General features: G+C 39.6%; 1 protein-coding gene across 1 annotated transcript in view; it reads right to left on the reverse strand.

Moving 5' to 3' along the window:
- Nucleotides 1-5,551: 5,551 nt before the first annotated feature.
- VMA21 (vacuolar ATPase assembly factor VMA21) overlaps nucleotides 5,552-26,026 on the reverse strand; it is a 77,555-nt gene continuing 57,080 nt past the window's right edge. The window contains exons 2-3 of the mRNA XM_086918583.1: nucleotides 17,167-17,276; nucleotides 5,552-7,905 (exon numbers count right to left, since the gene is read on the reverse strand). Coding sequence (XP_086774709.1) covers nucleotides 7,763-7,905; nucleotides 17,167-17,276 — 253 coding nt within the window. The 3' untranslated portion in view covers nucleotides 5,552-7,762. The remainder of the gene's footprint in view (nucleotides 7,906-17,166; nucleotides 17,277-26,026) is intronic.

Raw genomic sequence — 26,026 nt, forward strand, 5'->3', positions numbered from 1 at the left:
GATGGCAACAACGGAGCCATTCTCACCCACTTTACTCCTCCTCTGCTCATTTTTACAAACAACTGTGTAGATCATAGGCTGACGGGCGCTCGAATGTTTTCTTTATTTCTACACATGAGTAGGAAGATGTCACACACGAGCAGACACTAGCATTCAGCTGCTCACGTTGTTTCACAAGTACTTTATTTTTGTAAATGCTATGCCATTAATCCGTTTACATTGTTCTTGTTATTTACAGTAATTTACTGACATTTCTGGCATCAAATGAACGTTTCTGCTATTTATGCACGGTCATGCCCAAACTGTAACAGGAACCCTTTAGGTTTAAGATGGTGCTTGTGCGGTAACCAGGACAACCCTGACATGAGTGAAGTGTATATAATCTGTACAGTAGTGTGACCTAGACGTAGTGACCAAGGTGGTACGCCGCCAAAACGAGTCTAGCTTTTGATGGATCATTAAACATTTGTGCCATTACTTCACAGAGTCTGTGCCTGACTGTTCGCCAGGATTGGAAGTGTATATATATATATATATATATATATATATATATATATATATACACACATACACACATATACACATATACATACATATATATACATACATATTACCTACTGGCGGTCGCCAGTAGGTATATAGTTAGGATTTTTTCTCTATGGAACTTTTGAAAATTCTATGTCAAATAACTTTGGCGTTTGTGGACGGAATCGGCTGAGATTTTCAGGAAAATGGCACATTTTGTTTCTGATCAGCCCCTGAAAATTTGGGGGGGGGGGGGTTTCGTCAAGGGGGGGCCGAGAAAAAAGGGGGGTCCAAAACGCGTTTTTCCCATTCATTTTTCCATAGGGCGTTTGGCCTCACTTTTAGCTCGAACGGCTGAATGGATTTGCACGAAACTTGGCAAAATTGTAGGGACGGTTAGCCCGATGTGCTTTTGCTGGGTCTCAATATATGTGCTCCAGTGGATTTTGAGAAATTAACGTTTAAAAAAAGATATATCTGTGACAGCGTCCCGGATAGCGCTTCAGTTCGCGTACTTTTCGCGTAACGGAGCTTTGCGAAGCGAAGCCGATTGGCTCTCCGGTGTCTGTCAACATTCTAAACAGTCCATAGCGGCCGCCATCTTGTCTCTCGGTAGGATCGAGAGACAAGAGGAGGCCAAAGCGAAGGGGCAAATGACCATAAGGGGGCATAGTAGATTCTCCCTGACCCCCTAGGTTTGATGTGGAGGCTTTAAAAGGGCCCCGCGGGGCAAAAAAAAAAAAAAGGTTTTTTTCGTGGGGTGCGCCCGGTACGCGTACCGGAAAGCGGTCTGGGGAGTGTACTATAAGGAAACAAGAATGATTGACTTCTAGAATTCTAGTAATTTTTCATAAAGGGAAGGTAGTTCTTAAAAGAACTTTTTTTTTATTATTTTTGTTTTTAATTTTTTTAATTATTTTTCTGAACATTTTTATACTTTTTTGTATTTTTTGAACGGTTTTATATTTTTGGTGTTTTTTTCAGGGGGAAGAACGAAAAACGGGCATTAGAAACGGCTCAACAGGAGCAACAAAAAAAAATCACTTTCTGGGGCGTTTTGAGCACCTGTGATTTTCAAATGCTCTGTTCATTAATGGAAAGCTCATTTCGCCGTGACAAAGCAAACCCCCACAATAAATGCACACCAGCTTGATATGTTTAAAATTAGTTTGAATAGCGGGGACCATCTCCCTCGCCTCTGGTCCCGAAAAACTTTCATGGGATGAGGTGGTGGCCACAAGAGTTGGTGGATTTTCACTTAGGTTACGCACCTCCGCCATACTATAATTTATAGGATGCCACCTTTGCATGTGGCGATGCATTGTATAGTTTCCAAAGCTATACTTTTTATCCGTGCCTCGAGACAGAGGTTCTTTACATATCAGGCATGTAACATAACGTGCATTCACCTTTTTTTGGCCTGCAGGAAATGAAAAAAACTGCCAAATAAAATTGGCCTTGGTGTGATTTCCGGGGCTCTTCAGGCAAAAATTTTATTTGAAGTACATCTTGTTCTTCTTCTTCCTCCTCTTCAGGGTTGGGAATAAACTGGGGAGGTGGTCCATCCTTCCTAGGAGGTTGTGGTGGTGGTGGGGGGGGTCCACCAGCTGCAGCTACAATTGAAGCCATCTTCCAATAATGATAATAGTTCTTTCTCTCACAAAGTTGAAAGTCAGAGTGAGAAAAATAGGAGGGGGCTTTCATCATTTTGGAAAAATAAAATGTTCTAAACCAATGAAAAGTGTAATTTTAAGGTCACATGACCTAGCTTTACATCATTCAGAAATAAAAAATGAAATCAACCAATAAAAAGTGTTATTTTCAAGTCACATGACCTGTTATGCTTACGTTACGCGTTCCGTAACGCGACCCGGATCGCTTCCGAGTAGCTGCGCTTCGCGCCTTGGTTCGAGTTCCAGAACGCTTCCGGGTGCGCTAACGCGGCGTGTCATATGACGTATTACGCGGTAACGCAATAAGTCGCGCTTACGCGATACGTCACGATATCGTTTTCTACCGCGGTGGTTCCGCTAATGGAACGTTTACCGGTTCGTGGAACCTTATTAAGCTAACAAATAAATAAAAAAAATATTACAAAAATATAAAATATATTTTTGAATTAGAATAAGAATAAATTTTACAGCTTTTGATATTTGCTATTAAAAAAACCATTGAAATTCACTGAAAAAACCATAGGTTATAGACCATATATAGTTAGGGATTAGCATTTACAAAACCTTAATTTACTCGCACAAAACCATAGAAATTTGCATATATAGTTAGTTGCAATAACTATATATCACGCACCCGCAATCCACTGCTGATGATGTCACATATTACATCATTCATGACATGACCAGTGACATCACTGATGACATCACTGATGACATTATCCAGTGACTGTATGTTTCTGTAAAGTTAAAATATGTCTTACATATTAAAGAATGAGTGGATGTATAAGTGTCTGGATGAAGCATTTAGTAGGTGCATGACTGACTGTATGGGAGAGTGATTACATGAGTCTCACTGAGTGCATGGGTTAGTGACTAAACTGTCTTAATTTGTGCATCATTATATCTGTTGTTCTATGAACTGCTGCATGTGTTGATCAGTAGCTATATGAGTAACTATATGGGTTATTGATTGGTTGCCCAAGTATTTGTATGGGAGACTGAGTGTGTGTGTGGGTGGCTGGGAGGTGTGAGACTCTGTGCATAGATGTGTGAGCAGTTGATTCACTAGATGTATGGGTTTAAAAGTGCATGTGGAAACAGCTGTATGGGCGGTTGACTGTGTGCATGAGTGTATTGGTGAGTGAATGGATATCTCAGTGCTACATGTCAAAGTAAGTACATATGTAAAACACAGTACATGTGAGAGTTGACATATATAAATAACTGTGCATAAGAGCCAGTGAATGTGTGAGTGGCTGTATGGATCATTGTGAACTTGTATCAGGGATTGTATAAGAGAGTAAATATGTGTTAGTATATGTTTGAATATGTAAGGTGTGTATAACTGTATAGTTGAAGAAATGGAGGTGTGATTGATTCTTTACATGACTGACTAGGTGTATGAGTAACTCCATGGATGAGTGACAGTCTGTGAGTGTCTGTTTACACTGAATGTATCTAAGGTTATATTAGAGTCTGAAGAGGTTCATCGTATTATCACATGAATGATATTATCAGTGATGTGATCAGTAATGTCAAATGAGATGTCATCAGTGATGTCATCAGTGATGTCACTGACCATGTCATGAATGATGTAATATGTGACATCATCAGCAGTGGATTGCGGGTGCGCGATATATAGTTATTGCAACTAACTATATATGCGAATTTCTATGGTTTTGTGCGAGTAAATTAAGGTTTTGTAAATGCTAATCCCTAACTATATATGGTCTATAACCTATGGTTGTTTCAGTGAATATATATATATATATATATATATATATATATATATATATATATATATAGCGCAGACCTTGAAGTGACGCGCCTGTGTGCTCTGTATTCACAATGCGTACAGGACATTTGCAGACCACTCTATTTTAACAAGCATTTGCAATGTAATAGGTCCCTAACTTACCCGATACCTATTGCATTGCAAACGGTTGGCAACTTGGCATCACTGACAATGGGAGGGAGGGCGGGGGGGAGAAGGCACGGACATCAGTAGGAGGGAGAGCAGGGACGGGGAGAATGCATGGACAAAGAGCGAGCGGGGAGGAGAAGGCACGGACAACGGGAGGGACTGCGGGGAGTTGAAAAGAAGGCAATGATAATGGAAGTGAGGGTGGGGGGGGGGGGAGAAGGCACGACAACGGGAGGGGGGTAGAAGGCAACAAGCAATGTTGTGTTGCACGATTCTAGACCCCACACCCCCCCCCATGTTTGAAAAGCTGCATGACGTTACGTGTGCCCCTCCACACACTCCAGATTTATCTGGTCCGTGTTCTGAGGCGGGCTCCGGCTCCAGCTGCCCTGTATAACAGCCAAGTAAAGGGGCCAGTAGTCATAGGAGGATACAAATGACGACATGGCTGTACTAAGGAGAGACTAACAAGCCTCATAATGAATCTTAAGACCGCATTTACAAAGGACAAACACACAAGCCAATGAAAAATAAGGGCTGGTGAGTGGGCAAAGCTTATGTCTGTACTGAACTACCACAGCTCTTCGCAGAGCAGCGCTTGCTCACGCTCGACCTAAAAATCAAAGCTTTCTATGAGGTTTATCATTTAGGTGTTGCCTCTGACATGTATACCTTTTAGGAGGATGAGGTCTTTGAAAAAGATATGTATATATTGCCCAATGGGTTCTAATACTGACCCACATCCTGACCGAATGGGCCTGCTAGGGGCTTGGGTAACACTTTTGTGTATCTTAGTCAAGGTCCTTCTTCTGTGCATCTTAGGCAAGGTGTATCTTAGGCCAGTTTCCTTCACAATTTTGTATTGGGATATTCAAATTCCGGTTGTGTATGAAAGCCTTCATTAAAGCAAAGTGTAGTGGTCCTCAGTATTTTAGATTTGATGTTAGAAAGAGGGTTTCCAGATAGTTTCATATAGTGGTCAGGATTGTCTAGCTGTCTAAGAATTTTAGAATCGTCTGTCTTGTAGGGTCAAAACGCCATTGACACCTCTGCAGACGAACTATTGATCATTATAGCACTATGTGACTTAAACATAGTGCTGCTGCACTGTTCAAAATTATACATTATACGGTTGCTTGTGTAACCAATATACCCTGTACCATGTTCACTATTTTCACGTTTAGACTCGCTCCTGGTATTTCACTTGAGGTTCACTCTACACACCTTGTTTTTTCCCCTCTTGTCAATAATGTGCAGTAAATAGAATTGTGATGACTGAAACCTTCTAAGTATATAGATCTTCTTGAATTCGCATTTTACAGTAACTGTTCTGAATCATTAATATATGCTGTTAAATGAGTTCCATGTGAACAATTGAACACATTATTAAAGTACATTTAAAAAACAAAAAAAACTTTAAGACGTCAAATAACCAAAGCAAAATATTTCTTTATTAAAACCACAATTTGTTTTAACAATTGGGACCTGCTGGTGGGTCTTTACAACTAAAAATAGCTTAAAAATAAACATATTGTTCAATTGATTACTGGATGGAAACATTTCACACAAACTTTCCAGCATCCAATTAGCCAGGCACAACATCTCTAATACTAGACATTAAACATATTCCTGTAAGTAATGTAACACAGTGTTGTCTTGCTGAAATCAAAACACATGCCCATTCAGATAAACAGCGATGGTAATAGAGTTGTAATGTCAATCACACTACCTAAAGAAATGAATACCTATACTTGCGGTTACCTTTTGACATTTCATTAGTCTCACAAACCTCTAGAGTATTTCATGGCAATGACTGGTGCATATTGATTTGCACTCTTCCAAAGTGGGAGGAAATGCAATTTGCAAAAAATAACCTAATTGTGTTGCTTGCTTCTAAGATAAACATATTTTTATTCTTCTGCTTGTAGATCTTCATGGGCAGCTTTGGATTGATTTTATGAGTTTCAAGAGAAGGCAAGACTTACCCTGAACTATCTTTTACGTCTCACGTTTTTCAGTGGAACTTGCATCATTTTGTGGCCAAACAACTCACATTGAGGTTGGCGTGAGAAGGTGGGCTGATTTTTAGCTCAAGTGCCACATGAAACAGAGAGTTCAAATGAGAGAACGGTTTCCATAGTTGTGAAACACTGCTGACAATGTTACTCATACCCAGTTGAAAAATAAACTCTTGGATAGTGTTTTTAAATAAAAGGTTGGCCATCAAAATAGGATACCTAGGGATTTTAAAAGAGCAAAAAATAATGGTATTGTGTGATCAGTCCGAGAGGGGAACACAAACTTGAAATTTGCACTGATTTAACTTGGTACCATTTCTTCAAAGGAGAGTTTCATGAAACATATGTTGTGGATCTAAGAACCCATGAAAGACAAAAGAGCACAAAACAGCAAAGCCACACAATCTGTCCATCAAACACGTCCTGTGTGAATTTCTTGTGGAGTACACGTTTAGACTATACCATCATTTGGAGTTCAATATTGATTTCATAAATCAGCCTCACCAGCATGTTTGACAAGTGCTAGACTGCAGCACAGTATGAAGCTTGAAGCTCTAAAATTATTCATGCGCAATTGGTTTTACATTAATTTCACCACATTACTGTACTTTGAGTAACAATGTGGGGAGCTCAATCAATCATGTATTTTCTAAATATTCAAACAACAATTATAACAAAGGGCATGTTAACAAAACTGAACTGTTTGACTGGCTATATTTCATTGCTTATTTTCAACTTAACGTCCAACAATGAATTTGTAAGAAGCTTGATCTGATTCTTTAAACACATAATTTACAATCTCACGAAAACATGCTACATTTAAGCAACTATATAAAAATATTTACACATGATCCCCCTTTTCCACCCCCCACCCCCAATTACCCTTTCTACAAGATCTTTATAATTGTAGCAGAAACAAAAAGTCCTTTGATGGAGTAAGCGGTGGGGTATGTGTCACAATCCCACCAAAGCTGATCAATATTTATTGCAGGAATTTACCCTTTGGAAAATAAACAGAACATTATATGTAGTTTGACAATGAGCATTAAATACAACAGTTTCCAATTTTATGTTTCGAATGATGGTCCCACAACATGATTACTGTACACCATCAAAAAATAAAAAAGTTAAGGACAACTTAATTTCACTGTACTAATTTTGTCCAGGGAGTTGACACGTCAAAGTAAAAGAATATGAAAAGCCAGTGCTGGACGTAAACGTCTTACTTACAAGCTTGTCAACCTTCCCAAGAATATTTGTATCCATGCAACAGTGTGCATCTCTACGTTGTCGCTGTGTCTGGAAAACTGCATTTATATTACAAAAAAATGCTGCGTTTCTAAACACTGAGTAACTGTAAGCACGTGTTAATAGTAAATGATTATTTCTAAAGATCGTAAATTGATATACAAGCTTGAAAAACCAGATTGTTGCATATACGTCACTGTATATATGGATGTGAAATTATCACAGTCAGATACCTTATTTTCAAAAGAATCGCGCTACCTCTCAGTTTACAGGACTACCATATTGTGCCCTTCATAAAGCCAGGATAGTTTTCAGTCCACACATTTGTCCTTGTTACAGCAATATTTTCCAAGTATGAATTCAAGAGTTAATTTTTAATCCTGTTTTCCTTCACGCCACTGTCGTGAGCCTTCATTCCACGCTACGTAGACAAACATTGCAAGTACTACATGAACAGCAACTACAGCTACAATAGCAGCGTAAAAGTAGCTGTCTCTGTTGGACATTCCAAAGGAAGCTGAAAAATAAAGAAGATGTATGTTAAAAAACAAACTTTTTAAGATTGAGAGGGTAATACACAAAGATTTTAAAGGTTCTAGGTCATAGCATCAGATAAATGAATTAACCCCTTGCAAAGTAACAGATTTACAAGCTGCATACTATTTTAGCTTTCAAGAAACATGTTAGTTAAGTAAAGTAATTATTATGCAATAGTGCATAGGACCGTGTTGTCTGATGGTTTCATAAAACCTTCCAATCACCATGTAAATGTAGCCGTTAGCGCTCCATCTGAGATTTTACTAAGCATTTTTGTACAGAAAAATATTATTTCACAATCCCAGGTGTTATTAGTATTCTTAATAATTTACTATCTTGGCATGCTTAATCATTCTTCAGATCTCCTTGAATTTCTTGACAGGATGCATTATCTTTCACCCTCTCAAACTTTTCCCAATCTGAACTCATTCCTGGTAGTCTTTAGTTTTCGTTGTAACCACTTTTTGATCTCATGGGGTTTGGATCTTGCCATCCTTAGAGTCCCAGGAACCAGTACATTAAAAATAGGTTGAGGTAATTATTAAAGATGTTAACTGTTCTCCGATCTATACTGTCTTGAACAAGAGTCTAACGGTCAAACCTAAGATAATATTAAGATACCAAAAGAAAAAAATATATGTTCATATTACAATAAATTCTTAACAGTAAAGCTCAAACCAACAAGGTTACCATGAATGTTTTCAACTATTGTTATAATTTCTGGAGAAAAAAACATTTGATCACGAAAATCTTAAAACCTTTGTCCCTAGCTTTTGTTAATTTCATAACAAATTCTGTTAACCCTTATATCTAGGGGTAAGAATACATTTTATTCATGGGATTCAAGTGGCTCACACATAAGACGTTAGGCTTACTCTCAGTCTACGTCCTAGAAAACAAGATCCCTGTGTATTCTGTTTTGGAGGTAGGAGCATGTTCCACAAGGGTATCCACTTCTGGATTGGCCTGCTAACCTCAAATGCTAATGGCTCATGACTAATCCAATAATGTAAGGTCTTCTCTTTTCCTATTTTTCCTTCATGTATGTGAGACACATCAGGTAACAGGATACAAAGTGCTTAGAATGGGTCTCCAACCTTTTCAGAAATAAGTGCTACTTTTGTTCAATGAAAATCATCAAGAGCTATTAATATTACTGTACTGTAATAGTAACCACAGACAAGATTCCATTTCTGTCCACCATATGCAAGATCACCAGCAGTGATCAATTGGGCATCAGGTTTAGCTGCCAACATTAGGGAAAAAGGCTTGTCAATATGGAATGTCTCTATGTAGATAATACAACAGCCATAGCTGCAATGCTACTGGTAACAAGATAAGTAACAGGTTTCCCTAAGCCCATATGATTTAACAATCTAGCATCAGTTTTAAATACATTTTGGAAATTCAATTTTTTTTTTCTCCAATCATCATCTAATTAGCTCTAAAAAAAAATACACACTGTTCTTGAATACACGCTTTTCAATTTTAGTATAAGCACATTCTTTTAATTTAGTAGCCTGGGATGCACACAGGAGAGCTACTCAAAGGTAAATGGAGAGCTGCCAGATGTCTGGCCTAAAAACATCTGAGTAGACTGATCTACAAGTGTCACCATTGCAGACTACTATTACGGAGAGAGCTTGACAAAGGCCAAACTGCCTCGGATGTAACAGTTGCCTATTTCCTGAAAATGAAAAACTTGGGAGTGTGTGAGAAGTGAGGGCAAAAGCGTTGGATTATGAAAATGATGCACAGCTTCGGAAATATAAGGGGTACGACAGCAGCTCTAACAGTGCAGTGAGTCAGCAATTTTTGCTATGTAAAGTTTATGCAGAGACTAGTGCTACTGATGCAATAACTTGAAGTAGTTACCTTTTTAGTATTGCCTCCCTCAAACCATTATCAAGCATACACATCAAGTTGTCCAATTAATTCTTCATGTCTTGCGATTCGGGGGTTAAAAATGTCGGATCTATTAATACTTTGTATAAACCGGATGCCATACCCTTATAGAAACCCCATTACTGTATGTATTTTACAATGGGCAATACTGGCAAGTCTGACAGTGAGCATCCCGATGAATGTGTTATGCAATGTGGAAGTTGCAGGAATCTCCACCATTGTGTTTGCCGTAAGTTCATTTCATGGCAGTTCTGTTAAAGTTTTGTATTCAACCCTTTGGTTAAATCATTAAGGTTATGGATTCCTTTACAAACACAAAGAGATGATGGATGGGGCACTGAAACCTTTCTGACAATCACCAGCAGTCACAGATCTGGGATGAATCCATCATCGTTCTTTAGCGCACTTCGCCAACCCAGTTCAGACCCAGCCATATGCAAATGTGTTTGCTATGTATGCCTTTACTCTACCCCAGTTCCATTGTTATTTGTGCTCAATCAATATGCTTCAGTTATGACAAATCTGAGCTCTAGTACGTAGTCTGCTGATTATTCTTACAAGCGTATGATCTCTGCGCTATGCAGGAGCTTGGGCTTGACTAAGGAAAGTCCCATTATTTTCACTTTTATTTGTTTGAATGTATACCCGATTCAAGACACCGGTAGATGGGGCCAATACTTACTGGATACGAGCCCACAGTGGCGCATTAGCATATGTTGGTAGTATGTCAGTTGTAATAGTTGATACAGTCCAGTATCTCTATATGTGGTAGTTTCCGACCTTCTGATTTCACTGAGGCATGAAATCATTCTATTTTAATCCTTGATCCGGTCTGACCTCAAACATAGTTTTATGCAATTTTCCAAGGCTTTCAGTATTGTGGTAGGTATTTTTAAGGGCATCTTTGCGAATAATTAGATGATTGCCCCATAATTAAAACGAATCTGGACCATCTATCAATTGCTTTCATCATTGTGTATATCAGTGGTTCTACATTGTGCGACATGTTTTCCAGACCCTTGTTTATTAGTATGCAGTCAGTGGCAGGGCTTTGCATATATCCAATTTATCCTGTACTCCGAAAATTCAGAGAAAGAGAAAATAAATAACATCCATGGAGGAACTTAGGTTTATTTCACAGTCGTTATTATATCATCTGTGGACAGTATTTTCTTCTACTCTGACACTGCAAGAATTATTCCATGCGGGTCATTTTATTGTCTAATTGATGCAGTGCTGATATGAAAGCAATATGGAAAGCGGTCACTGCGGTTTCATGCCTTTAGATGTTCGAAAGAACGAGGAGAGGAACCACCTGCAACTTACCAATGCCACAGGCTCAGTATACAGCCATTGCACTTTTCTTATAAAATCAGTGCCCGGGCCCATACTCCTTAAGATGTCAACTAAATAGTTCAATTCCAATCATTCAAATATTTTTTCACATTTAAGAACACAGCTACTGAATCATCATTGGCATTACATACGTGACACATTAACTGCGATAAGGTTCATAAATGGTGACTGAATCGATATGAATTAGAACTGTGACAGGAGGATCACTGCAGACATTTCCGGTCTAGTCACAAAAAATGTTGTCAATTTCTTTTGGTCTGGAACTACTACATAAGAGTGGGTCTTTATTAGAATTTAGTATTACTGTTATTTTAGCTCTATTGAATTCTGGTGAAATAGTAGCCTTGTCTAAGGCTTCTTCATCGATTTTATATAATGAGGGGTCCTATCTTCAATTTTTTTAGCTTATCAAATTAAATGCGTACTCTGCCCTCGGAAGGGGGGTGGGCGAAGTGTCTTCCCCGTTCTTCCTCTGATTTCTCCTTCTTGTAGCTGCCTTAAAATACCAACCCATGATCAGATTTCCTCTGGAATGCTCCCAGACGATCATCTCTGCATTCAGATTTACATAGAGCACTATAGAATGGTTATAATGTATTTATAATGTCTATTGAACTAGTGATCAATCTGCCTCCATTGTCTTTTATGCCTTTGATTGAGTTCGAAGTTTCCAATTGTTTTAGTTGTGGTTGTCCACCTTCTCCCTTTGTACATATGTTTTTGGTTTTAAATTAGAGTGAGCATTTTCAGTTATGGATGTGTACAATGCATTTAATTCCTTGTTTTTTCCTAGTCAGTATTGTCAGAGTCGCAGGCTGTGGAAATTATTACAGACTTGTGTAAACTGCCCTATTGTTCTAGTTGTGTCTGTACTTCCTTGGGTTTGTGCTTGATGAGGGCCATTCCCTAATCATGGCGAGCGGACATATGCTTACCCTGCTGCCCAGAGTTTGTGGTGAGCAGACTGATCCTTTGCTGTTTTGTAAAGAAGGAGCTTAGTCGTTTTTGTCAACGGGTAATGGATATCTGTGCATGTTCAATCGCCATTGATCAGTCTGCCGACTGTTCAGTTCTCCATCTAGTTGTAATCTGGTTAAGTCATGGTCCGATACACTGATATAAAGTATCTGTCAAGAAGTCTACACAATACGAGGTAAAAAATAATCTATGCAGTACCTACTACTGCGTACACATCAACTAGTCTCCAAGGTCCCGAAAGTGTGTGTAGTCTGAGATGAGTTACTGTAAGAATAATTTGTCTTTCTAGCTTCGTAGGTCAATGGGACCTGATCTATCCAACTACATGGCAGTCTCGGCCAACAACTAGGTTAGATTTAGATCGTAGCATTAATAATAGGGTACTAGAATATGTGCATAGAATTCTGCTTTATCAACCTTGGGTGCACGTGTTGATCCTGAGCAGTTGATTACTGCAATGCCCTTCTGCTAAACTCTCCGGAATTTGTACTGGATAGACTGCAGAGAATCCAGTCAGTAGCTGACAAACTAGTACTGAGTCTTCCTAGAAGAGCCTCGGCATCTGCAGTCCTAGCAACACTCCAATGGCTTCCCTTGAGACAGACAGTACAATCTAAATCTCTCGGTCTGGTTTTTAAAGCTCTTCATGAGATCGGTTCCCTATCCCTGCGTAAAAAATTTGACTGGTACACTCCTTCTAGAAGTCTTCGCTCTTCCTCGGCAAGACTGGTGAGGATACCTAAATTTAGAAGAGTCAGAATGGGAGGTAGAATGTTTGAGGTGGCTGCGGCCAAGCTCTGGAATAGTTTGCCCTGTGAAATCAGACAAATTCAGGAGCTACTCCCTTTCAGAAAAGCCATTAAGACCTGGCTATTTCCTACACTCTAGTCATCGCCACACTGTACAAACTCCCATTCGTTGAGCTGTTCAACGCCAGGATGCCTGTCAGGCGATAGTGCGCTTTATAAGTTCCATAAAATAAATACATTTAAGCACTGTCCACTGTGTGAGACGTTTAACTAAGACAGAGTCCTCTAGGGTATGACCAGATCTGAAGAATTATTGGTCAGAACCTTTGTTTTTAATCAAAATTGCTACTCTACTTATTCCATCCTATTCTGCTGGCGTTTTACTTAGGTGCACTGGCCTTTAGTTGCATAGATTACCTTCCTGGTCCAGTCTCGTTTAAGAGTTTCACATTCTTTTGGTGTTAGTTGGGTCTCTTGTAACTAACCCTGGGCGAAGCAAAACGCTAGCGAAGTTTGCGCTACTTCGCACTGCGCGAACTGCACTTAGCACAGTGCAAACACACGTAGCCTAGTGCAGCGGTCATTTTTTGCTTGCTTGCAGACCTTAATGGGAAGTTGGCAACGCGAGCGAGCAAAATTACATCCCGGCTAGACTTTTTCCTCGTTCGCAATCAGCAACATCAAGTTGAAATAAACCTACCGGCGAGATTCTCAACGCGGGGAGGTCAGGTTTCTCATTGAGAGTGGTCTCGTATGCTCGCGATGAGAAACTACCAGTCAGCATTGAGAAAGCTGCCGGTCGAGTAGAAATCTACTCCAGCTGCACAAAACTTCTGCTTGCACTGTGCAAAATGCGGTTTGCATTGATTGCACAGTGCGGACAAACATCCGGTACTGTGCAATCAGTGCGAACAGCATGTTGCACAGTGCACTATGCAGTATGCAGTTCGCGTAGCTGACGTAGTGCGAAGTGCAGTTCCCGTAGCTATGTGTAGTGCTACTACGTGAACTAAGCCCAGGGTTATTGTAACAGCACCATGTCGGAGTGCTTAGATCACTGGAATGCTAGCACTTTTTCCTTTACATAATGCGTCAATCCGTTGACATGCAATGACACTATGGAGATGCTGGTTTGTCAGTGAGATGCATAATTAGTCATGTAAAAAAATGTTTACACAATAACTCCAACACAGTTTTGGTGTTGGAGTGAGTTGGGTGCGGACTATTCAAGTAGGAGTAGAATCTGTAAGGCCATCATGGGACATATGGTTCCCATCCAATCAAGGATAAACATATAGACTATAAACAGAGGAGGAATGGTCTGGTTGAGCGTTCAGTCCTCAGTTCATCATACATTTTAAAATGTCCATCTCCATCCGGACTTCCATTGGTTAACAAGTAAACGCAGGTTTTTTGCTTACAACCATTATTCATTTAGATTAATTTAGGGACCACATTGAACCGTGTAGTGAGCAATCTCAATGTTAATCCAAGCATCCTAGATTATGTGTTTATATTCATAAACTTGTCCAATCACAATCAGATTCAGAAGGATCAGCAATTCAACAACTCCGGTTTAAGTCTATAATAAAGTGTCTCATCTCCCTTCTTCCCCATGTGCCATGTACCAGACTGCCCCGTGGTCTCAGCTATCCATTATATTACCATGGTTCTTCTTTCACATGACAATGTATCTGGAACACTGTCTCTATAAAGCCAATATGCATGTTTTCTTCTATTGCTCTCCTAACCATTATTCCTCCATTGTTCTTGAATTCCTTTAGCTTGCAAAGACTTTTATATATCAGGAGTATAAACATAAATGGAATAGTTGACAAGGACCAAGACACAAGTTGAGATCACCCTTTAACGCCCGAGTCATTCTTCATAGTGTCTCAGATGGTGTATTGTTTTCCTCCATCACTCCAGATATGCGTTGTCCTGGCACTTGACGTGATTCTGTTTTCTTATCATCTTCATAGTATCCATAGCCGAGTACTCTACAGAATCCCGCAATTTAGTTTACTTCTTCTGGATCTTCATATTCTCTCATTTGATCATCTAGCGGTCACCTGCCTAATTGTAAGATCCAATACACCAAATCTGATGTCCCATTTTTTTTAACCCCTTCGATGCTGATGACGTGCTCAGCTCGTCATCAGCCACGGGTGGCGTGTGCTGATGACGAGCTGAGCTCGTCATGTAACGCGGAAAAGGGATAACAGCCGCACAGCGCAAAAATCACCGCAGCAGCGATGCGGTTAAGCATTGTCCAAGAGCCAGGAATTTTGTCTCTTTTGATTGGTTTCATTTGAAAATCCTGGAGGCATATTTTTTTGTTTACATACTGAAAATGGCCCAGCCTTTTGGCGGTTTGTGTGGCTTGTTGAGATCCCAGGAAGAAGGCTCAATCCCGTATTCTGCTGTCTGGCACGGATTCTATGCACTCTTTGACAGAGGAAAATCAAATTGAAGTTTGAGGAAAATCAAATTGAAGTTTGGCGATAGTCAGCAAACATTTTCAGAGGATAGCAATCAAGTTTTCCACTTCTAGTTTTGCTGGTAGCCCTGGAAAATCATCTCTCCAGCTTCTGTCTTCCAATTCTATCACACTTCTCTTAAGGTTCCAATGATCCTGCTCCCAAACAAGTCAGACAATTTCTGTTCCATGACATTCAGAAATTCTTCGATTTCATCCAGGTGCTTGGCAAAGGCTGTAATATCCAATCTTAAGGCCTGTATCTCAATGGTAATTTTAGTTGTTTCTTCTACTGTGTTTATCAGCTTTTTTATTGTGGTCTGTTCATTAGGAATAGTGTCCACCACTGTATCAGCGAACGAAGACTATTTTTTTCCCATACAAGGTTTATGAGTCTTTCCAGCTACATCTTCAGTGAAAAGTAGCTGTGATATTTAAGCGGTAGCGGATACCTCGCATTGTTTCTCACTGGTATTCGGTAATGAGACACCATTTGCGTCTATTTAAGTAAGATTATTCAATATATGGTTCTAAACGAGAAAGGCACAAGCTTTCAGGGGCTCACCGTAAAGTCCATGCTGGTTATTGCATTTCTCATCCAGTAAAGAACCATTCTCAGAGTGAATCTTCAACTGGTCTGGCAGCCAAATGCCTTCACAGCCCATCTTGTTTTTGTAATTTTGTTTGTTTGCAGCATAGCAGGGTTGGGGTTCTTAACTGTGGGCCGAAAGTATAGGTAGGAGCCTCCATAAGTGCTGGGATATCACTGCTTCCTCAAGTATCTCGGTCGATCTCTGGTGAACTTCTAATTCAATTTGCCGGAGTTTTATTAGCTGTTTTACAAGGCCAGACATGCTGTGCAACACAGTCTGGTTCATAATGCATCAGTTCAATATAAAAGTCAGCATTCTAAGTTTGCATGATTTGGGAATGAAGATACTTGGTTAAGGCTGCAATATCCGATCTTAACGCCAGTATCTCAATGGTAATTTTAAATGTTGTTTGTGCTAGTCAACATTTTAAATGCAAACATAAGGTACAAGGGTGGCTCTCAAAATTATTTGTGGGGGCATGAATCTTCTAAACTGCCATTTTTCAAGAAGGTAGTAGAGCTGCCATCGGACCGAAGTGAACAAAATCAAATGAATACTAATGAGTCTCAGCAATGCTATCGAAAGGAAGAAAGCTACCTCGTTTAAGGCCGGGGCTCAGTGTACCTTACATTTTTAATGCACCTGAAATACATTTTTCCAGGTTAAGAAAACCCTCTCTGCAGCCCAAATAAATATAGAAACAGTTTTTCACACCTGCTTAGTGCAGTTAATTAAAACCTTAATGGTACAAAAGTTAAAGTCACACAGTTAAGAACGCAACTCTCAGGGTAGGTGGTGAATACGCTCAAAGTTACAACTTTCTTTTTTTACCAACATTTCCAATGATCACAACCTTTGTGCCTTCATTGGAAATGGCCATATTACCACCTATAAATCGAAACCGACGACTGCAGAAAAGTCAGCCTTATAATTATCTAAAGTCAAAAGCTCCATGTGCAAGTGTTACTGGCTGCAGATATAAATTTTACGACAAAGGATATGGTGCTTGCACTACAGATGCAACTTTTACACACATACATAGAACTGATGTGCACAAAATGATGTATGATTCTGTACTTGTACTCAAGATCGTTCTTTGCTCTCACTTTTTTCACCACCTTTGATGCATACGACCTACTCAACCAAAGAGTGGTACCAAACTCAGTTCTATGATCACTTACCTTCAAACACATACACCTTAGAAGCGAAGTAGAGCCCGATGGGTAAAATTATCATCAATGCAGTGAAGAATAAAAGAGTCTTTAGTGTAGAGACCAAGGAGCCATCATTTCTGAAAGAAGCAAACAAAATGGAACAAACCTAAAAATGCAATATCACATTTACTACACTTAGTATAAACCACTGTAGAAAAGTATTTAAAGCATACAAACCACACATACCCAACCCCCACCACCCCAACCAAGGTCGTTAAATCATCAGCATCACCCTACATACAAAAATATTTCACCATATTGAATTTTAGTATTCTCAAATTGCACACTTGTATTGTTGTAAAGTCACAATTTGTACTATGCCTCTCCTACCACTAGGTGTCGAAACGCATTAACCCGTCTTAATACTGAAAGTGGAGAGGGGAGGGAGAGGAGAAAGGGCGACATGATCATAACCAAATATTAAAGTTATTGCTCAATCAATGACAATCTTGGTGTTACAGAAAGTTCCACATAGCTGTCCCCTGAAACAGATTATAGCAGTGGTTTGCTTGTAGAGATGGGTAGTTGAATTCACACCCACCTAACTTCACATGCGTGAACTCACAAATCAATCAAATTCGCTGTGATTCCTTGAGTTATAAAGAACGTGCTTCGAAATCATGCTTGTGAGAAGCAAGAGACTGCCAGGGCTCAATGCAGCTTTCATTTTACTAACTACTTGCCCAAATTATGTGGCTGTTAACCGACAAAATCTCTAGGTATACTTAGCACTTACTTCATTGCCAAACCATAAACTATTCTTTCCTTTATATCTTCTGACTGATTTTGTGGTTATTGTGTGGGTACTGACTATATTATAGCATTTTTTATAAATAAGCTAAAAGAACTGTATGAACATTAGCAGGGAAAAAATAGAATTAAAAATTCTCTTAACATCGGGTGTATCTAACCCTAGATGTATCAACATCCTTTTTTTGCATTTCCTAAAAGAATGATGTATAATCTTCTGTGGATGATCATATTCTCTAATGGAGAACTGGATAAGACCAACATCTGCTTTGATATTAGTGATACAGGTTGTAGCCTGTAGTAAAGGGAGACATCCTTGCTTCACTGGCAAGAAATTTAGATTTTGGAGAACTGTTTTAATCTGGGAAGAGAAGAAAATAACAGAAAAAAAGGATAATCGGTAAGAGCAGAGCTCAAGATCCATGTGAAGGGGTACGGAATAAATAGATATGACCTCAGCGTACAGGGATGTTCTCAATATGTGGCTTGTGTTGTTACAGGTAGGACGGAGACATTATGGAGTTTGAGGTCTTCACCTACCGGAACCTAGGAGCTATTTCAAGAATTTTCCATATCTGGTTTGAAGCCTGAAGGATTCAGAAGGCGAGGAATTTCAAATTCAGCAATCTATCAAGGTCAGAGTAAAACTATGTAGAGTGACAGAAGGATATCAAACCTGTGTGTAGAATAAGACTAATGTGTTTAGAGAAATGCATTCTACCTTAAAAAAATAAAAATAAAAAAAATAAAAAAGGGACTTAGATGACGTCTCAAAATATAGCAAAGTGTTTCTCCTAAACCTTCCTGAGGGGACTGAAGATGATAACTAAGGATAAGGTCTGTTGGAATTATTAATTGTTATCAAAACAAAAGTGTAGTTCCTCCTGAGGCAGATGGGTACACATAGTTGTACCAGATGGCTCTGTTGTGGGTCACTGAAAGCTCTGAAAATCTGATCTAAGTGCCCTCACACACCTGTTCGGGTATCATGCTTCATCATTGGGTGCTCCTCGTCAGGCCAGGCTGCCGCTGCAATGCCCGACGGGCCTGGAGACTTCTTTATCTGAGATCTTCTGATCTGAGGGTGCCGTGTAGCTGAAGGCAAGTGAGTCAGTGGAAGGGTTGTGTGGGTGCGTAGTGACTAAAATTGGTCTTGGTAGCCTAGGACAAAAACACTTAATGAGAAAGGGTACCAGGACTAAGTAAAAACAGAGGTGCTATCATGTGGTCTTGAGGTACCAGGATAGCTACTAGTCTCAGGTGTGGACTAATTAGATGTGGTCAGTTAACATGTTCGGTGCCATGAAAGTCCCATATTCGGGCGGCACTTTATCAGGACCTAGAAAAAAAGTATTGTACCAGCTCTTGTCTGAGGTGGGGGGTCTACTCGCTATAAGAGGATGGCTTTTTAGTGTGGACCGGATACCCCGGAATGGGTGGCGGTCAATGATTCCACCTCAATTGAGGCACAGTTGGGCTCCTTAGGTAAAATGGAGGGTCCCAAACAATATAAGACTTTGTGTATGTGCCGGACACTGCTATGGCACCTACCCACCTAAAACTTAGCCTGGAACGCGAGGAATTATTAAACAGTGTGTCAATCAATAATCCTACTGTCATGAATACACAAGTTACTGAAGCACAGAGTATTCACTCACTTGGAGGTGGAAAAGCAGGATATTCATAGTCTACTCATAGCCTGCCTTCCTCCAGAAAAAGATGAATAACTTGATAACAGAATACAAGGGAAGCCAAGGTTTAATGGCAGCCTCCGTTAGAGTACAGCATGTGGTAGCCAGACTAGTTGTAGTTCCCCCGAAACATTTTGACTGTCAATTTTTTTTAATGTTTGATGTACTCAGGATGTTAGAGCTAGGGATTTACTCAATTAAATGGTAGAGTCAGCACAAAGAGAACAAATTATGGCAAGATGATTATTGTAAAGGTGCACGAACGAGTGATGATTATAGTCCTCCATCTAACAATGGCATGGATTCAACTATTTCTAGTACTTCTGATAAAGAGTAAATTCATAAATTACAAAGTTATAAGGCACTTAAACGTAATGGTATATCTGGTAAATCTGGTATCACTAGTACTTTTGTGGGATTTTAAAAAAATTTGTGAAACTACTGTGGGCCATAGTGGCAAACATTTTACAATATATCAAAAACATAAATTCCCCTACCTATTACCACTTAAGACCTACTACTTACCTAGAACTAAGGTTGTAACAGACAAAGTTTAGTAACAACAGTATCGCTGCCTTTTTCCTTCTCTAAAAACAGCCATTACCCAATTATATACTTACTTGTTATCGCCATGTACCATGCTATATTGCGCACCAATGTAAGTCACCCCAAGCTATTACACTCTACACCACTTCAGACTACACCACTCCATTGTATGCCACTCCACTGTAAACTGTTACACTCTACACCACTCCAGTGTACAACATTCTGCACCACGCCATTCTATGATGCGCAACGCCACTCTTTGTAATTGCACTGTACAGGACTCCACTTTACGCATATTCAGTCTATGCAACTCCACTATAAGATACTCCAGTATATGCTAGGCCACTCTATACCATTTCACTGTATGCAACTCTACTCTTTTCTATTCCACTGTATGGTATGCCACTTAACTATACCCCACTGAATTGTACACTATTCTATTGAGCACCAATCCACTGTATGCTATTACACTGTACCCCACTCCAGACTACGCCACGACACTGTACGCTACTACACTATACACTATTACTCTACTTCACTCTACACTATTATACTTTATGCACCTCCACAGTACGCTACTCCAATCTATGCCACTCTATTGTCCTCCACTCTACAAAACTCGACTACACTCTATGCTACTACCAGACGCCACTCCACTCCACTCTATGCCCATACACTCTACTGTCCAAATTTGCACTCTACTATACCTGTACACTCTATGGTACAACACTCTATTCTAGGACAGTTTCCACGTCGATTCTACTCTACAACACTTCAAGTTATGCCACCCAACTCTACGCTAATCCACTGTACCCTACTCTGTACCACTCCACTGTACGCTACTCCACTGCACAGTATTCTATGGTACTCTATTCTGCTCTATGCTACTTCACTTTATGTAATCCACTCTACGCCACTACACTGTACACCACTCCACTTTTCTCCATTGTATGACACTCTCCTCCACTCTGTATAACACTCGATAAGTCTACCACACTTCATGGCACTCTACAACATTCTACTCCAGTCCATGCCCGTACACTCCAATGTACAACATCTATTCCACTTTAGCACACTTCTCTATACCACACAGGTCTCCATTCTACTGTACGAGAGCCCACTCCAATTTGTACCAGTTACTACCTTCGCTACACCAGTACACTCCACTCCATGACCAATACACTCGATTGTACTTTACTTCAAACTATGTTACAATACTCCACTCCACGGGACTTTACCTCACTCTACACTACTATATAACAATCCACTCTGCGCAGCTCCACTGTTTCACACACTACTGTGCTCTATGCAAATCCACTCTACTACATGCTACTTTGACAAGTGAAGGGGTCCCGTCTGTACCCCTTCACTTCATACTATATAAACACTCTATGATACTCTAGTCCACTATACAACACTACACAAATCTTTGCATGACACAGCCTCCACTTTCCTTCACTCTACTCTGACACAGTACTCCACTCTACTTTACTGTATGTACGCCACTCCAAACCACTCAATGCCATTGTTCTCTATAACGCTGCATGCCAATTCAGTGTACCACACACTACAACTAGACTGTATGTCACTCAACTCTACAGAACTTTCACATACTGTACGACAGCTCGCTAAACTCTACTGTAAAACACGGTACTTCAGTTTATGAAACTTTACTGTACGCTACACACTCCACGCCAATAGTCTACAACACGCCATTCCATTGAACGACACTTTATTCTACACTACCCCACTCCTGTGTACTCCACTCCACTACACTTCATCCAGCTCTACACCGCTCCACTGTCCAACACTCTGGTCCAATATATGCAACCCCACTCTACAGCACTCTATGACACTCAATGCCCATCCACCCCACAACACTGCACTGCACTACACTGTATGACACTTTATACACCACTTAAATTCTCCCTACAAAACGCCACTCTAGTATATGACACAGCACTCCACTCTAAGACACACCATGGCACTCTACTTCACCCTACTCTACTGGTCAACACATCACTCCACTTCACAACTCGCTGCTCCAGTCTATGATACTCGACTCCACTATATGAGCCACCATGCCACAACACTTTACTACATTGTACGATGCACTACTCCACTTTATTTCAATCTACAATACTCCAGTCTATGACAATAGGCTTTATAAATCTCTCCTTCATTGTATGACATTCCACATTACTCTCCACTGGACTCACCAATTTGCAACATTGGTATTCTATTTTTAAATGTAAAAAGAATACTGAAATTCAAATAAAGAAAACAAAGGTTACAGTTAGGAAAACGTATTTTCCCTTTACAAACTAGGATAAAAACTTTAAAAATTCTAAAGGTATAGATATATCATTTTTATTTACAATTTATACACCACCTTCAAATTATTAGCAGTATCGGACCTAGTTATATATTCTTTTCAGCTCACTAACCAGAAAACTAACTAAAACTCACCACTCTACCATTAAGGTAAAGGTAAGAAAATACCAACTTTCTAAAAGTGGCATTTTCAGACTTACCATTTTAAATCCGACTTTACCATCAGCTGTGATGTTAAATTGCGAGTCCGGAGACACTGTACTCCAAATTTCTATTGGCTCCTAATTGACATTTACAATTAAAAGGTGTTTAAGCCAACTCCAATATTAATCCATGGGAGAAATAGGCCTTGTAGTAGTGTAAAACTAATTTAAGTATTTCACTACCAGGACATGTAAAACTTAAAAGTACATGTCTTACTTTTGTAATATATTCTGCACCCTACCCTTGGGGCTACCTAGGGCCTATCTTAAGGGTTACTTACATGTAATAAAAAGGAAGATTTGGTCCTGGCAAATAGGTTAACTTGCCAGGTCGAAATGGTAGTTTAAAAAATGTGCACACAGGCTCTGCAGTGGCAGACCTGAATTATGTTTAAAGGGCTACGGAGTGGGTGGCACAATCAGTGCTGCAGACCCACTAGTAGCACTTAATGTACAGGCCTGGACACATATAGCACACTTTACCAAGGAGTTATACTTGAACATGCTAATTGTGGAAAAGCCAACCTTACCATGTTTAGAGTACAGAGCAAATGCACTTTAGCACTGGGTTGTGGTAATAACGTGCCCAGAATCCTTAAGCCAGCAAAAAATGAAGCCTGCTTAACAGGTGGTCAGAAGGCAAAAAGTCAGGGAAAACCATAACAGGTCTAACAGATATGTAGATATAAAACATGATGTTATAAGTTAGAACACATTAAGCAACTTTAAATGATAAACACTCATGCAAAGTTCCACAGTGACTCTGAGCTCATGCAGTATCTCTTCCAGTTGCTCCATGTTAAGAATGGTAATCAAGGAGGATCATTTAGGTTTTCCTAAGCTATTCAAAGAAATTGGGGTGTTGGAAGGTGTGTACTGACAGTGTGAAATTTATTTGAAAAAAGAACAATCACACTGCTTTCCTCAAGCCTCCAAAAGTTCACTTGCCCACTTCACTCATGATTCAGAGTCAGATTTTATCAGGGCAAGTTATTTTTAGGGCCCAGTATGGTAAGAAAGCTCGAGCCAGCTAAGAACATTTATTCTGTTCATTCAGAATGCAAAACATGAAAAGAAAGATTTTAAAGGCATCTTTATTCATCTTGTCACATTTGCTGGGTGTTCAAAGACAGAGATCAAATGTCTTCTTCAATAATCTTTATTTGGTTTAAGAAAAAATCCCATAAAAAGATACAAATTGATGACAGATCAAATATTCTAAATGAGGACAGTTACATTAATCGTCTCCATACTCCGTCCTTAACCAAGTTAAAAATATTCGATTTTCATTATATGTATAGGTCAAGCTTAATAAAAACACATGAAATTCAATAAAAAGAATAATCAATCTTCTGATCTGTACATTTAAAACAGAGGGCAATTATAGGTTCCAGGCAGGGAATGAAGTACTACAGATGCTACAACACTTCATTTAAAACAAGCAAAAAACAAAAATATCAACTTCCTGCATGGGTTTCGGGGCAGAATTATAGTGCAAATGCTATGAAGTGCAATGAATCATGTAACTCGTAGAGATTTCAACATAGCCTCTATTCATGAAGTAAATGACAAGTACTAGCTAGTAAAGTGCATGAGAAGATCTCATACCAGAATAGAATGTTAAAATGTCATGCTTCTTTTATTTTTATAGATTAACAGCAAATAGAAATATGCTGACACTAAAAACTATTTTCTGAGTAGTGTCCGTTTTTAAAGCTCTTGTCGCATCAGAACAAGATCTACTTCCCCGTTCCGAAATATAGGCGTGATCCATTTTCGCCTTGGAACAGCATATGCTGGACAAAAAAACCAACATGTGGGAGTCATTTTCTGGTGTATTGAATTGGCATAGACGGCAAAGATTATTAGACACCATTTTTACTGTGTTAAAATGCACCTACAAAACACCATAGCGAAGCTTCATGTACAAGGATTTTGCAAGTTGGGGTTGAACTTCATCCAGATAGGGCTCAAAAAGCGGGAGGGGTTTTGGTAAAAGAAACCGATTTGTCAACCTACCATTTACAGAACTATGGGAGACACTATTTAGCATGTGTACCCAAAATGCAATTGCCACATTTTTTTTTTTTTTTTTAAGAGTATGTCAGTAGGTGTTTCCCAAAAGAGGTTAAGCCCTAGTTTGCAGAACCATGTGCGCACATGCTTGACCCACAGAAACCTGGTAGATTGATCGAACCAGCACCAGGAATAACAATGGTCTTAAGATGGCTTGGTGGTCTAAACGCTTTATGTTCAGATCAATGATAATAGGGATCATAGGTCCTCTTACAGGAAGGCATAACAGCATTCTAAAAAACGTATTTTCTTCCCCCGGAAACATATTTCTGCAAGTAACTGCCCCCAAGTTCTGCTGCATACAGGGTAGCTGATTGTGCCCTAGATTTATATACTTCGAGTGCAGGAGACACTGCCTTGCTAGTGCTATTCTAATTTTTTTTTCAAATTGTCAGTTTGTCTTCCTACAAATTGCTGCTTTTTTTTTCTGGAGACTGGTGTTTACTTTTCTTTTTCTCAATGCAAAATTAAAAGATTTTGTAAAGTGAACTGTCTGACAATCGTGCTGGGCACACAACATTTAAATAGCTAGTACATTAACTGTAGAAGTATTTCAAAATATATTTAAGTCTGGGTGGTTAACGAACGCTCAGCCAGCAGAGTTTGCAGAGTTTTTAGTACTCCGCATGGAGTGCGAAGTTTTGCAAAAAATCCGACACCTGCCGCAGAGCAGAGTTTACCGCTGCCGTTCCCAATAAAATGCAATTTGCCTGACCTTAATGGGGGACAGGCTCTTCCTGTGTGCAGTTTGACATGCGCACTAGCTCTCCTCACAGTTCTTGCCGTTAGCGGACTTCCTCAAGATTGAATCAGAGGAGCGGGAGCAGACAGCGGAGGCTTCCTTTCAGTGTCAGCGTGCAGCCGGGATCATAACAGAGGAGGCTAGAGTCTTGCGGGTTGCACCTTTGTACCCCCACATGAAGGTAAGGTGACAGTCCAGCTAGGATTGGGATGGAATTGAATGCTTTAAATCTAACCTGCTACTGGCCTAGTAGGTTTTTATTAAGAAAGTGCTTATAGATCGTGACAGTAACTATTCTCACCGTTTGTAGTTTTAATAGTGGGTTGCGTGTATAACAGGTTGAAATATTAGTTCTGTCAAGCATAATGTTTGGGCAAGGTTATTCTATATTGCACCACTGCCTGGCATAAAGGGTTAAATAAGATAATGGCATTTCTATAGTTGGAGGGATTTCATGATTTTGTAATCAATTAACACTTTTACTA

Source organism: Lissotriton vulgaris, chromosome 4_1 (genome assembly GCF_964263255.1).
Source record: "Lissotriton vulgaris chromosome 4_1, aLisVul1.2, whole genome shotgun sequence".
In the NCBI taxonomy this organism is placed as follows: Eukaryota; Metazoa; Chordata; class Amphibia; order Caudata; family Salamandridae; genus Lissotriton; species Lissotriton vulgaris.